Source organism: Nelumbo nucifera, chromosome 1, assembly GCF_055504915.1.
Source record: "Nelumbo nucifera cultivar China Antique chromosome 1, China Antique-T2T, whole genome shotgun sequence".
Taxonomy (NCBI): Eukaryota; Viridiplantae; Streptophyta; class Magnoliopsida; order Proteales; family Nelumbonaceae; genus Nelumbo; species Nelumbo nucifera.
This window is the reverse complement of record NC_142649.1, coordinates 103,818,903-103,837,312: the sequence shown is the minus strand read 5'-3', so window position 1 is coordinate 103,837,312 and position 18,410 is coordinate 103,818,903. Positions and strand designations below refer to the sequence as shown.

The 18,410-nt window shown below is 36.9% G+C and overlaps 1 protein-coding gene across 9 annotated transcripts in view; it reads left to right on the top strand.

The window, feature by feature from the left end:
* LOC104608599 (rho GTPase-activating protein REN1-like) overlaps window positions 1–18,410 on the top strand; it is a 98,447-nt gene that overhangs the window by 33,576 nt on the left and 46,461 nt on the right. For all 9 annotated transcript variants that reach the window (XM_088890885.1, XM_010274631.3, XM_019199655.2 and 6 more), the window contains exons 5-7: window positions 11,495–11,571; window positions 16,626–16,696; window positions 16,878–16,956. In XM_088890885.1, coding sequence (XP_088747011.1) covers window positions 11,495–11,571; window positions 16,626–16,696; window positions 16,878–16,956 — 227 coding nt within the window. The remainder of the gene's footprint in view (window positions 1–11,494; window positions 11,572–16,625; window positions 16,697–16,877; window positions 16,957–18,410) is intronic.

Below are 18,410 nucleotides of genomic sequence, written 5' to 3'. Positions count from 1 at the left end.
AGTTGGGCATGATTGACATCTATGTCCCAACTTGAGGGGGAGTGTTAAAAGCTATTTATTCTCTAAGTATAGTACCGCAGGGGTACTATTGTAATTTTCCTCTTTTATTTTTTATTTCCTATCGCCCTAGTATATATAAAAAGTTGGCGCCGCCAGCAGCTCTTTTGGCTCTCAAATCTTTCTTCTCCCTTCTTCTCTCTCTCTTCTCTCTTCCTCTCTTCTTCTCTCTTGCATAACATTTTTATTTTTTATGTATAATAGTAAATAATTTTTATAATTCTTATTTTTTTGTATGTAAAATGAAAACTTTTTATATGTATATTTTTATTTTTATATGTATAATAATAAATAATTGTTATAATTCTTAATTTTTTGTATGTAAAATAAAAAAATATTTTTATATTTATAATTTTTATTGTTTAGAAAAAACTTGGCTTGTAGTCAAGCTTGAGCCTAATAGTGAGCCGAGCTCGAATACCCAAGTATTCAGCTTGGCTCGGGTCGAATCCACCCCTACTAGGCTACTATCAAGTTTAGTGAACCATGACTAGCAATCAAGTTACTACTCATGGTTACTATTCACATTACTATTCACGGTTACTGTTCACGCAAGGATTGTGATGCTTGAATCTGTGAAGAAATCTCTTAGGGACTTTTACCATTCAATGAGGAATATTTGTGAGTATTTTTCATCACGCTCGGGGTGATATTGCTTCTTGTTGCTTCTTTTGGAAACTAGGAAAAAGTAACACCAGATTTGGATTTTCTTTTGGTTCTCTCATACCTGGTGGAATCTAGACTTGAGATTTTTAGAGTTCTTGTCATTTTTATATGAGAAAGAAGATCAAAGGGTCATTTGAGCAAGGAAATTTGATCTGGTGGGTATATGAGGGCATCTTCCTGTCCTTCTTTTTAATGCTGTTAAAGGGTTTTTTTTGGCTTTATTCTTTTGTTGGCTCTTTGGAAGGATTTATATTTTCCCTCCTTGTCTTGTGGATTATGCTCCCTAGCATCTGATGGTGCAAAATTTCTATAATAGTTCTCATTGTTATGACCGGTTCTGGTCTGATCTTGTTTGTGGCTTGGTTTGATATTTGGACTATTTTGGTTGTTAAACAACATAAAATAGCTCTAATACTATGCCAACCAACATTAAATAGAATAGCAACTCAAGGAGGAAACAAGAAGAAATAGAAAAACACCAAGGTTTAACGTGGTTCGGCTTGGTAGCCTACATCCATGGGAGGAGAGGAAACATATCCACTATGAGAACAAGAGATATAACTCCCTCTCTCTCTCTCTCTCTCACACACACACACACACACACACACTTATTCTCTTCCTCACTCACTCTTCCTCAAACCCTAATCTCACACAACCACTAGCTTAAATAAGCAAAAAACCAAAATATATTAGAATTACACTGAAGTCCCTTTTTCTCCCATAAATACATCTAGGTCCCCAAAATTTGTCGATATTACAAATATACCCAAATACAACCAAATACAATATTTCTCTCAACACACCCCTCAAACTCAAGGTGGGAAAACGGATGTGATTCAGTCCAATAAATCAGAAAATAAATCTCAGATTATTTGTGAAAAAGGTGAGAAGAAAGAAGAGAAACGGTAGAGAAAAGAAAAAGTAGATGAAGAAGAAAGGAGAGGAAGAAGATTGTTCAATCACTTTTCCTCTTTTCCTCTAATCTTTTATTAAAATTAACTCAACAAGGACAATTACAAATCTGCCCTTAAATGGGTGGCCATCTCATAATCATACTTATAAATAAAATAAGAAAAGTTGACAAGATGAAGAAGAAAGGAGAGAAGAAGATTGTTCGATCACTTTTTCCTCTTCTCCTCTAATCTTTTATTAAACTTAACAAGGACAATTACAGATCTGCCCTTAAATGGGTGGCCAGCTCATAATCATACATAAAAATAAAATAAGAAAAGTTAACAAGCCCATAAAGATAAGTCCCATTAACCAAACATAACAGATAAAAGCAAAAGATAACAAAGTGATGTACTAGGGCCCATTCAGCCTAGCCTCTCTACACTCCCCCTCAAGCTGAGCGTAGATATCAATCATGCACAACTTGCTTACATAGTGTATCAGCTTCCCTTTTGGAACACCTTTCGTCAAGACATCAGCCAACTGCTCTTCAGAACCTATAAATGGCAGGCAAATTTCCCCTGAAGCAACTCTCTCCCTTATAAAATGTCTGTCAACCTCTATGTGCTTTGTTCTGTCATGCTGGACAGGATTATGTGCACTGTTGATGGCTGCCTGATTATCACAATATAACATAATTGGCTTTTCATAGTCAACACTCAATTCTCCCATAAGTGATTTAAGCCACAATAGTTCTAAAACTCCATGCATTGTTGCCCTGTATTCTGCCTCAGCTGAGGATCTAGCCACTACAAACTGCTTCTTACTCCTACATGAAACAATGTTCCCTATAGTACAATAGCCCGAGGTGGACCTCCTATCATCAATACATCCAACCCAGTTTGCATTAGTGTATGCTTCCGGTTTCATGTGCCCATGCTTAGCAAACAAGATACCCTTCCCTGGAGTACCTTTTAGATAACATAGGACCCTCTCTGTAGTAGCCAAATGACTATCTTGAGGAGAATGTGCATAAACTAACTAAAAACACTCATTGCATAGGAGATAATCGGCCGGGTCATGTAGAGATACAATAACTTTCCAAGCAGTCTCTAGAACACTCTCCTATTAGCCAACGGTTCATCATCAGTAGTTGTGAGCTTGTGATTCAAGTCTATAGGTGTAGAAGCCGGCTTAGCACCAAGTTTTCTTGTCTTAGTGGGGAGATCAAGAATATGCTTATGCTGAGAAATGAAGATACCATCCTTGGACCTAGGAATGGCAATGGGTAGGGTACTCGTGCAAATTGCCCTACCCGTTCCCGAACCCGCCTATGTATTCCTAATTCCAAACTCGTCCCAAGCTTGTCTAACTTTTCCTCTCAATTTCCCAAACCCGTTAAAATTGTTCCGACCCGTCCCACCCGTTAAATCCCTTGACCAAACGTTTTCTACTAAAAAAAGTTTCTTAATGCTTATAGTGTGGCTTGAACCCAGATCAATTAATGATAGCACCAAATCTCTTAGCACTACTTTAAGCCACTAAATAGATTTTATTAACTTTGTTTTCATCAAAACAATCAATACATATATATGATTAACAATTCCAACTAAAAATTAAAAGAAATACTATTTAAAATTAGCATTTTATAACTAAATGAAATAAACAATCTATCAAATCCAAATTTACATCAAATGATGAATTTAATCCCAAGAAATTTATACAAATAAAAGGTAATAAGGACAGCATGGAATCTCTCAAACCAGGCTCTAGGAGATTGTTTGAGGCCATAAAGGGACTTCAATTTACACACTTTCCCTTTCATTTCTTTCCTATACATCCTTGGAGGTAAAGACATATAAACTTCCTCATGTAAATATCCATTTAAGAATGCATTTTTTTACATCAAATTGATGAAGTGACAGTCAAAACCCGAACTGATGTCATTTTAGCTATAGGGAGAAAAGTCTCCTGGTAATCAACACCATACATTTGAGTGTAACCTTTAGAAACTAGTCGAGCCTTAAATATCTCAATAGTACCATCAGAATAATACTTAATAGTGAAAGCCCATTTGCAACCAACCAGTTCCTTCTCCTCAGGTAAGTCCACAATGTCTCAGGTATTGTTCTTATGCAAAGGATCTATCTTAGTCATCATAGCATCCCTCCATTTTGGTTTAGATAAAGCTTTTGGGAAAGACTTAGGAATAGCATGTGTAGAAACAGAGGCAAGGAAGGAATAATAGGTTGGGGAAGGCAGGCTATAAGACAGGTGTTTGGAGATGCAATGAGCTGTATACTTCTGTTTGCCTTTTCGAAGGGCAATTGGAAGGTCAAGATTTGGGAAGGTATTAGTGGGAATAGAAGAGGATGGCTGATCTGATACCTCAATAGTGATGGAAGGTGCAAGAGGTTCAGTTGAAGGAGGAGAAACAACTTGCTCATATCTGAGTCTTTGTCTTTGGTACCACCTCTAGACAATGGGATGAGAAGTGAAAGTGGGAGGATGAGTTGGAGGAGGAGGGGGAGCAGGAACATTTGAAGAAGACTTAATGGTAGAAGATCCAATAGTAGTAGAAAATTCAACCGAGGACTTAAGAGGAACCGGGAGAGGAATAGTCGATGACATAGCAAACAACTCCTTAGAATGCTCCCCCTTAGGAGAAATTCCAAAGAAAGGGATAAACTCTGTAAATGTGACATCCCTAGAAACAAAATGAGTGCTACACATAGGATCATAATAACAATATCCCTTTTGTGTGGAGGCATATCCTAGAAAAAACACACTTGTGTGCTTTAGGTTCAAATTTATGTCTCTGATGGTTGTGGACATGAATATGGCAGACATACACAAAAACTCGAAGAGGAAGAGAAAAGAGATCTTCATCAGGAAAGAGAAGACTAAAGGGGGTCTTCAAACCCAAAATCAGAAGGCATGCGATTTATCAAGTATGTAGATGTAAGGACAACATCCCCCCAAAATTTAACAGGAACATGAGAGGAAAATGGAAGGCTCTAGCAATCTCAACCACATGACGTTTCTTTCTCTTTGCTACTCCACTTTGTTGTGTAGGAACAAGAACTCTGATAGATAACCCCTAAAGAATCAAAATAGGATGAACGATTTTTTTTTTCAAAATATTCTTTGCCATTATTAGAGTGGAATATTTAGATCCGAGTGTTAAGCTAGGTAAGAATAAGTTCATGAAACCGTTGCACAATAGTTGGTACTTCATCTCGGGACTTCATAAGGTAAATCCAAGTAAAGCGAGAGAAATCATCAACAAAAAGGATAAAATATTTGTAACCCCCATAACAGGTAAATGATATGGCCCCCAAACATCAGAATGCACAATATGAAAAAGAAAAATTGATCTTTTATTACTCACTGAATTGGAATGTTTACAATGTTCTGCAAGTTCACAAGACTCACAATGAAGACTAGACAGAGATATCCCTTTAAGCATTTCTGGAAATAAATGGCTAAAAGTAGAAAAAATGACCAAAACACAAATGACATAACATGACTCGGTCAACAAATTCAGTAGAAATAGACTCAAAAGCAACTCCTTGAGGTGGTCCAAGACTTTTATCAGGTGCATTCAGCAAGTATATTCCATTCGCCTCATGGTCACTCCCAATTGTCCTCTGGGATTTCAGGTCCTAAAAAACACAATGGGTAGGAAAGAAGGTTATGCTACAATTCATAGATTTAGTCAAACTACTAATAGATAAAAGATTGGTGTTAAGTGTGGGAACATGAAGAACAGAGGATAAAACAAGGGAGTATGAAGCATTTCCCAGAGATGGAAGCAAGAGATCCATCAGCAAGGGATATCTTCTCTTGGCCAGAAAGGAGTTGATATGAATAAAAAAGATTAGATATGCTAGTCATATGGTCTAAAGCACCAAAATCTATACTCCAAGGGATTTTACAATTACCTGATAAAGTAGCATGATTTGTAGAAGCATGGATACTTGAGTGAGCATAGGTAAATGAAGAGGTATTGCCTGAGGAGTTAGATGTTGCAACTATAGTCTCCAAATGGTTGATGAGCTTTCCATACATTTCAAACTCTATCTTCACTGCTGCTAGTTGTTCTATTAGAGACTTTTCCTCACTTTCCTTGTGTCCACCTTCAAGAACAATAGCTACATTTGCATTCTTAGGCTTCATAGTTTGACAAATTTTCTCAGTATTGTTGCTGTTTTGAAACCTCTTTGAGAGAAGATCAGGATGTAGCTTCCAACAGGTATCCTTGGTGTGTTTCGGCTTCTTGCAGTATTCACATATTACCTCCTTCTTAGTCTGCCCCTTTGGCTTTATCCCAGCATGTGCAAAATGCTTTGGTGGTGGAAGTACTTGTAACTGTACTTGTCTCCTACTTTCTTCACTACTAACCATGGAGTATGCCCGAGCAAGGGTCACATCATCCTTAGCTAGAATGTTCTGCCTAGTAATGTCAAACTCAGGATTGAGTCCTATGAGAAACTCAAACACCCTGTTTCTTTCTACTAACTTCCTATAAGTCTTTGCATCCTTCTCCCACACAACTATCTCCATTACATCAATCTCCTACCATAATGACTTCAATATAGAGTAGTACGCTGCTACACCCTTCTCCCCTTGTCTTAGGTTCTTCACATCATTCTTCAACTTGTAGGCTCTTGCAACATTTAGTTTCTATGAGTATGTTTTTATAACACTATCCCAAATTTCCTTAGCCGAAGTAATCCAAAGGTAACGTTGGCTTATGTGAGGCTGCATTGAGTTAACTAACCATCCAATCACTGTGTATTTCTCTTGCATCGATTTTTCATATGTAGGATCAGTCTTTGTTGGCTTCTCCTTACTGCCTGTAAGATAGCCTAATTTACCTCTATTGCAAACATAAATCTGTATGGACTGTATCCAGACCAAGTAATTTGTTCCATCCAGCTTAATTGTTGTCACCCCAGTCGGAACGAAATCTGCTGGACCAACCACGAACATCGGGTTCTGCTTCATCTCACTTCCAAACTACTCCATTTGTCAAACGAAAATCCAAAAATAATGATTTTGGATTATATGGACCCAACTATAACCAGTCTCACACAAGAAGGTCCCCAAAATTAGGGTTTCACTACACTTAGCTCCATGGGAGAAATGGAAGAACAACTGCCACTCTTGCTAGAGCTCTCCAAACAGTCTCCAACCTCAACCGCCTTCTATTAGGGATTAAAAGTGACCTTCCAAACCCTGAGTGCCACTGTCAAACTGTCTCTTTAACCTATAACTAGAAAGTTCTCTAGTCGGCTAGGGTTTTGGGCAAAATACAACAGCCTCAATTTCTTTGCAATCCAAGTCAGTTTCTATCTCTCCAAACTCTCTACCAACTAGGCTCAGATGATCTCAAAACATTCAGCATTCTATCTCTCCATACACTCTTCTAAACGAAGGGTGTATGGGAAACAAAGAAAAAGAAGGAAGAAAGGAACGATGCTCTGATACCAAGATGTGATTCAGTCCAATAAATCAAAAAATAAATCTTAGATTATTTGTGAAAAAGGTGAGAAGAAAGAAGAGAAAAAGTAGAGAAAAGAAAAAGTAGATGAAGAAAGGAGAGGAAAAAGATTGTTCAATCACTTTCTCCTCTTCTCCTCTAATCTTTTATTAAACTTAACTCAATAAGGACAATTACAGATCTGCCCTTAAATGGGCAGCCAGCTCATAATCATAATTAAAAATAAAATAAGAAAAGTTAATAGGCCCATAAAGACATGGCTCATTTTTTTGATAAATAATATATCACATTTCATTAGTATAGGCCCTTGGGAAGGCACGAGTTGCCACCTCTCAAAGACATGGAACCCACAAAAAACTTGAACCAAAAGAACTATAGCAAAGAATACATGTGTGCTACTATAAAATTACAGTTTAGCCCAAAATAGTGTTTCCCTATTTGTCCCTTGTTTTTCCAAAGTATCCCCAAGGGCATTCGCTGATCTCCCCACCCACTGTACTATAACAGTCATGTTTCTTGTCAGCCATTTATATTTCTTGTGTTCATTCTTGTAGATCCAAGTGACCTCTAAATTATTTAGCTACCCCATTACTATAAAGACAAGGCCCATTAGCCTTCATGGAAATAGGTTCACTATTGAAGCAGTAGCAGCCATGAACCTTGAGGTGTTGAAGGGACCTCTGAAGCAACAGTTCACCGATACATCAAGGGAGCTTCACACGTTCACCAACAAAATTATCACCACACCACAAACCATTACCAATTCACAAACATCCACAACTAAAGGCATCACCGCCTCTTTTCCAACTCACAAAATCACCACCAACAAACAACCACAGTTCGAGGTATCAGTGCCCATTTTTCAACTCACAAAACCACCACCAACAAACAACCACAGTTTGAGGCATCAAAGCCCATTTTTCAACTCACAAAACCATCACCTACAAACAACCACAAGTTGAGGCATCACAACCTCTTTTCCAACTCACAAAATCACAACCAACCACTTGAGGCATCAAAGCTCCTTTTCCAACTCACCAACTCATAAACAACTACAACTTGAGGCATCAAAGCCCCGTTTCCAACCAACCGCCAAACAACCATAACTTGAAGCATCAAAGCTCCTTTTCCAACCAACCACCAAACAACTACAACTTGAGGCATCAAAACCCATTTTTCAACTCACAAAACCATCATCAACTCACAAACAACCACAACTTGAGGCATCAAAACCCATTTTTCAACTCACATAACCATCATCAACTCACAAACAACTACAACTTGAGACATCACAACCTCTTTTCCAACCAAGCACCAAACAACCACAACTTGAGGCATCAAAACCCATTTTTCAACTCACATAACCATCATCAACTCACAAACAACTACAACTTGTGACATCACAACCTCTTTTCCAACCAAGCACCAAACAACTACAACTTGAGGCATTGAAACCCCTTTTTCAATCAACTAACAAACAACCACAACTTGAGGCATCAAAGCCCCTTTTTCAACTCACAAAACTAATGCCAACTCACAAAATACTGCATCCTAAGGCTAGTAGTCGACTACTACATGAAGAGATTTTGTAGTAGTCAACTACTATCAGTATCCTGTTCTTAGTAGTCGACTACTACATGAAGAGATTTCATAGTAGTTGACTACCACCTCAACTGAACATGAAAAATAGCAACAGGACACCTTCATAGCAACTGGAACACCTGCTCTGTTCCCATGTTTTTTTTTTGTTTTTTACTTCCAAATAAAATCAAATTCCATAAAAAAAATAGACATGCAATCAGTAGTAATCCTAACAAAATTATGTCATAGAAAGAAAACCAAAACTGCCTCTTTTTGCAATGAACACTACGCCATTACGAATTTTAACAACATTTAGTGATCACCTGCTCTGATACCATGTTAAACAACATAAAATAGCTTTGATACCTTGTCAACCAACATAAAATATAAAAGCAACTCAAGGAGGAAACACGAAGAAGAAATAGAGAAACACCAAGGTTTAATGTGGTTCGGCTTGGTAGGCTACATCCATGGGAGGAAAGGCTACACACACACACACTCTTACTCTCTTCCTCACTCACTCTTTCTCAAAACCTAAACTCACACAACCACTAGCTTAAATAAGCAAGATACCAAAATATATCAGAATTACACAGAAGCCCCTTTTTCTCCCATAAAGAGATATAGGTCCCCATAATTTATCAATATTACAAATATATCCAAATACAACCAAATACAATATTTCTCTCAAGATTGGTGAATTATGGATCTATTATCATCAGTTAATATTTGGTTTGTTTACCTCACATGTTTTGCATGGAAGATGTTTGATGAAATGTTTCAGCAATGATCCTTTATTATGCTCATCAGTTTTTAGTTACTGTTGAAGAAATCCTTGGAGTCTTGATCTCCTTTGGTGACATGTGATTTTGATTCACTTTATCTAGTTGGCTTTCTGATTGGCAACTTCGATTCCTCAATTTGGTTTATGGAGTTCATAGTTGGGTTTCCGTTGATCAATTCTAAATTTTTGCTCTGGTTTATGGAGTTCAGCATAGTTGGCTTTCCGTTAGGCAACTCTGTTTTGGGTATTATATTAGCATTTTTGATGATCTAGTTGTTTGAAATGGTTGGTTCTTCAATTCGCTGATTGTGATTAGCCTTATGATGGATAAATTTGATTCTTTGGCATGATATGTGTTGGCTTTCTATTGGCCAACTTTAGTTTGATGATTACTAGACCTTGACTTGGCTCTACTTTGGCTTTCCAACATGAGTTCATTCAGCTTTCTAACATCCAACTTTGGTTTCTAAGAGGCCCCTTCAACATCTCAAGTTTTCATGGTTGTTGCTTCAATAGTACACCTATTTTCATGGAAGTTGCTTCAACATCCTTACTCGAAAACTCAAGCTGGTTTCCCCACCTTGAGTTTGAGGGTGGGTGTAGAGAAATATATTGTATTTGATCATATTTGGGTTTACTTTCAGGGAGGGTGTTGAAAGTTATAAGGGTATATTTGTAATGTTGATAAATATTGGGGACTTGTATGTATTTATGGGAGGAAGAGGGGCCTATGTGAAATTCTGATATAATTGGATCTTTTGCTTACTTAAGTCATTGGTTGTGTGAGATTAGGGTGGAGTGAGAGTGGATATTTGGTTGTGAGTATGCAGAGAGGTCAACCATATATCTCTTGTTCTCATAATAGACATTTTTCCCTCTCTTCTCGTGGGTGTAGGCTCCCAAGCCAAAACACGTTAAATCTTGGTGTTTCCTCTATTTCTTCTTATTTTCTTCTTTATTTGCTATTCTATTTTATGTTAGTTGACAAAAAATAGATAGTAATTAATTATAAAAAATAATTATTAATTATATTTTCACTTAGAAGTTATGCCAATGCATGTTTTATGGTTGGATAGGATAGTTGGGCTTTTCCCATCCCTTAAAACTTAAGAATTATAGTCTATGAGTTATAGTTAAGCATAGTGTTTTTTAGTGAAAATTATAATTGACTACGGTGCATTTCTTCATAAAACACATTAAAATATATTAATTTAATGTATTCATACCTCATTAAGGTCATATATTTAGTGTTATTGATGTATTTTTATGATTTGTTGAAGTATTTATATTGTTTCCATGCATATCTTAATTTTTCTTCGATACACATGTGTATCCAAGGAGTATCCCGATACGTCTCTTAGAATTGCCTTTCCGATACACTTGAGTATTGACATTTCTGACACTTAATTGCTCACAACTAGTCATCAATTGGACCAAGAAAATCAACTCAGCCCCTTGGAAATACAGATATGCCTTTAGGGAAATTGATACCCTAGCAAAGAGGTTTAATTCTACTTTAAGCTGGGCAAGGACTGCCAATGGGATGGCAGATGTGTTAGCAAAACAGGGAGTTGACAGGCCTTTCTTGTTTTGGGCAAAGTTGTAGTATGATGTATGGGGTGGGAAATTCCTTTAATGACTGTCCTAAATTCATGAATGTTTAGTGAAATCTTTTTACTGATAAAAAATGTTAACAAAAGAGAGGGCAAGGAAATCTTGCACAAAAGATACTCAGTTCTCTGAAACAACCTGTCTTCTCTACAAATTACACAAAGGATACATATAGCCAGATCATCCCAATTCTTTACAAAATAAAATCCTCTGCCATGCAAGGTTTTTGCCTGCTCTCTTCTGTTGTCTTCACACCCATTGTTTTGTACACTTCTTGCCTCTTTACTCTGTTTGTCGCATTTACAATCTTTTGCTCATTTCTATAGTTAATAAAATTTCTCTTTTAGTTAGGATTATGACATTATCAGTAATTAATACTTTGTAGTTCCCCATATCAGGAATAGGATGGACATCATGGAAGAAAAGATGGTTTGTTTTAACACGCACATCATTGGTCTTCTTTAGAAGTGATCCAGTAAGCAATTGTTTTATTATTTTTGTTTTCATTTTCTGAGTTTTTCTTTCCATATAATTGGTTTAGTAGGCACAATATTATATTTACTTATTTTTTGTTCTTCATCACACATTGCTTTTTTTCCAATCATTAGGTTCCTATTTTCTTACTAATATGCACATTTACCATGATGATCAAACTCATTAAACCTTAGGCTGTGTTTGGTTTGAAGGAAAAGGTAGGGAAAGGAAGGGAAACCTGTACAAATGATAAGGGTCCTTTCCCTACCTTTAAACCAAACACAGCCTTAAAATGATTTAGTTCCCATATGTCAATTCTTTTTTGTAAATTTAATTTCTAGCAGCTAGAATCACTGCTTTTTTTAATTAGTAACAAAATGACTTTTATTAAACCAAAGGAAACTTATACAAATTGATTTTACAAAAATGGCTCCCACTGATCCAACACCTTAATGTCACCAAGCAATCAAAGAAGTCCAAAAAATTGCTCCCTGGATGCCCTTGCTTGGAGAGCTCCCAAAACGCCCTGAGGCGTATGCCAGAGGCTCTGACACCTCTGAGGCGTACGCCTCAGGTGCAAGAGGTGTACACCTCATGCGCCTCATGCACATCTGATATAAAAAGACAGAAAAAAAAAAGAAAAAAGAAAAAAAAAAGGAAAGGAAAGGAAAGGAAAAGAAAGGGAAGGGAAAGAAAAAGAAAGAGAAGAAAAAAAGAGAAAAGGAAAGGAAAGGGAAGGGAAGAAAAGATAAGGGGAAAGAAAGTGGTTTGTCCCCTGCCCCTTCGGCTAGGGGGCTTCGCCCCCCAGACCCCCCACCCCCTTTTTGATGCAGCCCAATTTGTTTTTTTGAGTTAGGGGGTTCAACTAATGTTATGCATCTTTGTTCTTCTTAATATAAAAGATTTGTATTAAAAATAAAGAAAAAATGAGATCCCCCCTTCTTCTTCATCCTCCTCCTAATGCCTCTCCTCTTAAGGAGGCTTACACCTTCTTGTGTTTGGGAGGCTTGCGCCTCTTGCGTTCTGAACTATGCCTCACGCCTCTTGGTAGTGGAACACTTCGCATCACGCCTCTGCGTTTTAAAACATTGGCTTGGAGAGAGCATCCACCAAATCATTAGCTGATCTATTAACCCATATAAATGAAGTCTCAACCTCTATGACTAACTGTCTAATCTCTTTCAAAAACTTTTCTTTAACTCCGTATCCCTTGGCTGCTGCTATTTATCCATCCCACCGTCAGCATGGAATCATCTTCAACCTTTACTTGCCTGAGATGTAACTGCTAGAATCTATGCTTTTAACTTAGATGTGTGAGGTAAGGTGCTTGGATCTTTTTATGCATGAAGTGTAAACCTTGAGGCCTGAGGCTTAAGCCTCATCAAATCTCATATTTCAAGAAAAAAACTTGAAAATTTCTGATCAAAAAGAAAAGAAAGACGTGAAATGAGGTGTAGACTATAGATATGTGCAAATGCTTATATTTCGTATGAGAAGAATATCTAGATGAATTAAAAGCATCATATTGAGAAGTCTTAGAATTGGTATTTAGATGGCTCTTAATGGGAACTTTACTTCAATTAATGTATGAAACATGCATTTTTGACATAAGGTACCTCAACTATTGAAAATGTGCATTATGCTTTTAAACATGAGCTTCCAAGTTGAGCCTTAGTCCCCCACCCCATGATGGAGATCACATTGAGACTGGTGTGCCCTGCATTCTTACTTGTAAATTTCAATTTTTAGTTTCTTATAAAGCCTAACATTATGTATAGGGGTTATGTTATATTTTTGAGAAATAGAAAATTTTGACTTCTTCTCTTTGACTTCTTTTCTGTCCTCCAAGGTTTTAAAAACGTCATAGACCTATACAGTCAAACTGTTTGACCCGAGTACTGGTCATGTTATTGGTTCCATTTATCACCCAACCGACTTTATACCAAAAAACATGGACAGGGAGAGTCAAGTTCCAAACTTGGGACATATTTCCAGAAATGCGAACCAGTTGGGTTATAGGCCGTGGGTACCGTATTGACAATCCACAAGAACTAGATGATGAGGATGAATTTCAAGAAAGTAACTTTGAGGATCATCCTAGGCATAGACAATATTGTGGTAGGCGTTAGGATATATTCCCTCCACATAATCAAGGTAGGATTTAGGATGATTGAAGAGCTTTCCTTGAGGATGGTGAAATTGCAAAGAAGGTCAAAGTGGATGTCTCTAGCTATGACGGTAATTAAACCCTAGTGCTTTCCTAGATTGGCTAGTGGATATGGAGGACTACTTTGATTGGTATAACATGTTTGATACCTAGCGTGTTCGTTTTACCAAGATGCGTTATTGGCAAGGGGTCCAATGAAACATTTGAGCGTCTAGGTGAGGCACCCATTAATTTGTGGGCTGAAATGAAAGCTAAATTGAGAGAAAAATATCTTCCCACATATTATAAAAGACAATTATCGGAGCAATGGATGGTCATTAAGTGTAACTGATTACCTTAATCGATTTGAGGACTTGTCTATGAAAGGTGATATAAGGGAAGAACAATGGGTGAATCTCACTAAGTTCATTAATGGATTGAGACCTGAATTGAAAAGGGTGCTGAATTTGCATATTCTTGACACCATAGAAGAGGCTTACCATACGGCCTTAGAGCTTGAAAAGTTCCAAAAGTTTTCTACCTTTTGGAAAATGTCTTCCCAAGTTGGAGAGAACCAAGCACTCAAATCCATGTCCAAGTCAGTGTCTTTTCTAAGGACCAATAGGCCTACATAGTCAGAACCAATAATGCCTAGTGGTAGTAACAATCTTGTTCAGAGAACCAACACTAACACTACTTCTAGTTCACGACAAAAAGTGTTTAACATTTAGTGTTTTAGTTTTCATGGTGAAGGACATGTTGCTTCACATTGTCAAAATCAAAATTTAACCATAGGCACAGATGTAGAAGAATCTTTTGAGGTTGAAGATGTTGATCAAGTTGTTGAGTCTTTAGAGGAACCCTCTGAGTCTGAATTTGAAGAAGACCAAGGTTGTGTTGATGATCACCACCTTAATGTTATGAGTGCATTTTGTCTACTCCCACTGAGATTGATGACTGGAGGTGCACTAGTATTTTTCAATACTATTTTAAATGTAGGGATGCTGTGTTCAAAGTAGTCATTGATGGAGGCAATTCCATGAATGTCTTGTCCAAATCTGCCAAATCAAGAATGAAACTCAAACCTGAACCACACCCACAACCATATAGAGTAGCTTGGGTAGATAGGACTTCTCTACCCATAACCAAGGTTGTGTTGATGATCACCACCTTAATGTTATGAGGTGCATTTTGTCTACTCCCACTGAGATAGATGACTGGAGGTGCACTAGTATTTTTCAATACTATTTTAAATGTAGGGATGCTGTGTGCAAAGTAGTCATTGATGGAGGCAATTCCATGAATGTCTTGTCCAAATCTGCCATATCAAGAATGAAACTCAAACCTGAACCACACCCACAACCATATAGAGTAGCTTGGGTAGATAGGACTTCTCTACCCATAATCGAGAGGTGTTTGGTTCCCATCCAAATTTGTGATTATTCAGACAAGATTTGGCGTGATGTTCTACCTATGGATGTTTCTCATGTCTTATTGGGGTGTTCATGGTTATATGATATGAATGTTACCTATTATGGATGACAATCATCAAGCACAATGGGAATCTATTGTTGTGATACTAGCTAAACCATCTGAGAAGAATATATCCAAAAAGGTTTTCCCAATTGACCCTCCAGAAAGGAAACCTTTGCACATTCTGATTAGAAAAGAATTTGAAAAGGCAGGCAGTCAGGTCTAGTCTTGATTGTTGTTGCCAAAGAGGACACAAGGGTTGCTCCTGTAGAGTCAACTACAAATTCACCTTAGATCACAACCCTATTGAAGGAATTCTAGGATGTGGCCCTAGAAGAATCGACAAGTGAATTACCACCTTTGTGGGACATTCAACATGCCATTGAATTAGTCCCAGGATCTTAGTTGCCTAACCTCCCACATTATAGGATGAATCCAAAGGAGCATGCTGAATTGCAATGATAAGTAGATGAACTTTTAAAAAGAGGTTTCATTTGTGAGAGTTTAAGTCCATGTGCTGTGCCAACCCTATTAACCCCTAAGAAAGATAGGTCTTAGAGAATGTATATAGATAGTTGTGCAATCAATAAGATCACATATAAATATAGATTCCTGATACCTTGGCTTGATGATATGTTGTATCTCATGGCTGGTGCACAATGGTTTTGTAAGATTGAAACTGTAAGTCAGAGGAAAAAGTGAGAGAAGTAACCCTATATATTTAGGAAATAAGGCACCTCTCAAGAAACTATAAAAATTAATCTTGAATAAATAATTAGGAACAAAAAAGTAAGGGTAGCTAGACTCTTGCTCTCAAATTAAGATGTAGAGAATTTGTTTAGGTGGTTCTGTGCATTGGGATTTAAAGAGCAGTATACCATAAATTGTTTTTTTGGCTTTTGTGCTTTTATTGTACATACTCATTCATATACTTGAATGAAAATTTTGATTATTCATTGAAGATAAAAGAAAAAAAAGAAAGAAATCCAGGGAATGACCTGTACAAGTCAGTCCTCTTCACTCCTCTATTCATGCTATCAGCCAATGAGTTTGCTGATGTCTGGATCTATCTAAATGATATGTTCACTCTAGATGCTATGGTCCTAAGCCTCCTGATATGGTATCATAGAACGAAAGGTGCCTCACTGCCATCTCTAGTCCAGTCAATTGTAAACCCTTGAATTCCTTTCCAGCTCCACATGAGAAAGGCTAACAGTAGGCATCAACCTGAGACCTTCTGTAACTACTAAAACTTATTTACTTCACCTTGATCATGATATGAATAATGGTTACCACCTTGTTGAAAACTTTTTCATGTATAATTCTTTGGTCATGTCTAATTCTCTTTGACTAGTTTAGTTATTTACTTTTCTCTCATTAGGCTTTCTGTAATAGCAAATTTATAAAATGTTGATTGACTGCTTTTTACTTTCCAGAGTCTTGTTTCCCAAAAAGGGAGTGAGGTGAATCTGACATTGGGTGGTATTGATTTAAACAACTCAGGCAGGTTGGCTACTTCTTTGAATTCCACATTTCTTATTATTTGGACTTCTCATATTGGTTGTCTCAGTGTTTCATATTTATTCAGATCAGTTGCAATCAACTAGGTGATTCCATCTAGTTGAGATAGGTTTACTTGAAAGTATGTTGCTATTAGCTATTAATATTTTCATGCACAAATCGTGTAGTGTGGTTGTCAGAGCTGATAAAAAACTCTTAACTGTGCTTTTTCCTGATGGTCGTGATGGGCGAACTTTTACACTCAAGGTATTTCCTTTTCCCGTTTTCTTCTTAAATTTTTTTGTTTGGAAATGCTTCATAGGTTTCTCTTATTCTTACTTTTTCCACGAAGGTTTCATAAACTACATTTTTCTAGTTTACTTTCAAGAAAAAAATTGAAACCAAATAATACGATCTTTTTGCTTTAATGTCCTCCATGAAGAACTAACAATAAGATTCCAACTGCCAACTTTAGTTCCCTCTTTTGCCTTATTATGTTATGAAAGATCTCTTTACCTTAATGTGAAAGGCTGATTGGTTATTCTCTGTTTTGTATTATAAATCACTGTTTCAAACATTTGCCCCTAGTGTAGAAGAAAGTTGCCAATTATTTTGATAATATGCAGTGTTTTCAACCCATCATCGACCTGGTGACCTGGTCACAGTTCCAGTTTGGGTCAACCTCTGACCTGCCATATTACAAAAAACTGTTAAATTGGAGTGTTAATCTGTTGACTTTTTGTATTTATTTTTTATTTTTTAGTTGTTATGACATCACGGGTTGATCTGTTGACCTGGAGGGAAAAACCAGTTCAGCTTCCAGATTGGATTAAAACATTGATTACATAGTAAGAAAAGAGTTTCCTTTGTTGGTGCCAGATTTAATGTAACCAAAAATTGCACACTAGCACACAAATAATAGAGGAAGATTTCTTACAGCAACTAATAGAAGTAGATTGAGAACAGACAAATCAGTTCTCAATAGCAGTCGGCTAGAGACAACAATAGAAGAAGGTCAATTCCTTTCTTGCTGAAAAGAGAAACAGTTCAATAACAAAAAATGAACAATGGTGTGAATAATAATAGAAGCCTTTATAATCTCTTAAAGCCTTATAAAACATTAATATTAGTTACTTAAACTAAACCTGGTTGTTGGACACTACTGAGAGACACCAGAATGGCAAATTATACTCTCCAAAATTGAAAGGCAAACTGTAATTTACTACTAACCCAATTGACATGAAATTTGAACCATAAACTCCTTATTGTGGGGCAATTGGTCCAAGGTATTGAGCCCATTGGTCAAATGTTTGATTTTGACCTTGACCAACTATTAACAGTCAAAGAAACCCAGCAACAGTAACCTCTTCTGATGAAAGCCTTGCTATAGTTCAATTAGCTTGAGATTTCCGTTAGACTTCTTAAGTTTCAAAATATCCAAATTTCATCCTAATCCAATGGTCATATTAAAAGATTAAGTTTGAGATGCACATAAGTTTGGGCTGTTGACATGCCATCCAGTATTCAAATCTTTGGTTGTAGAAACAAAATTCCCCTGATATTTATTCTAATTGTTATCTGTCTTGTGGATTTAATGTGAATTTGAGTTGTGTAACTTTTGAAGAGTCAGAGTAACGTTTTTATGTCTCCCTCTCCATCAATGTGCAACCCTTGTTTTACCTTTTCCTCTCTTCTTTCTTGACAATCTTCTTTGATTCGAG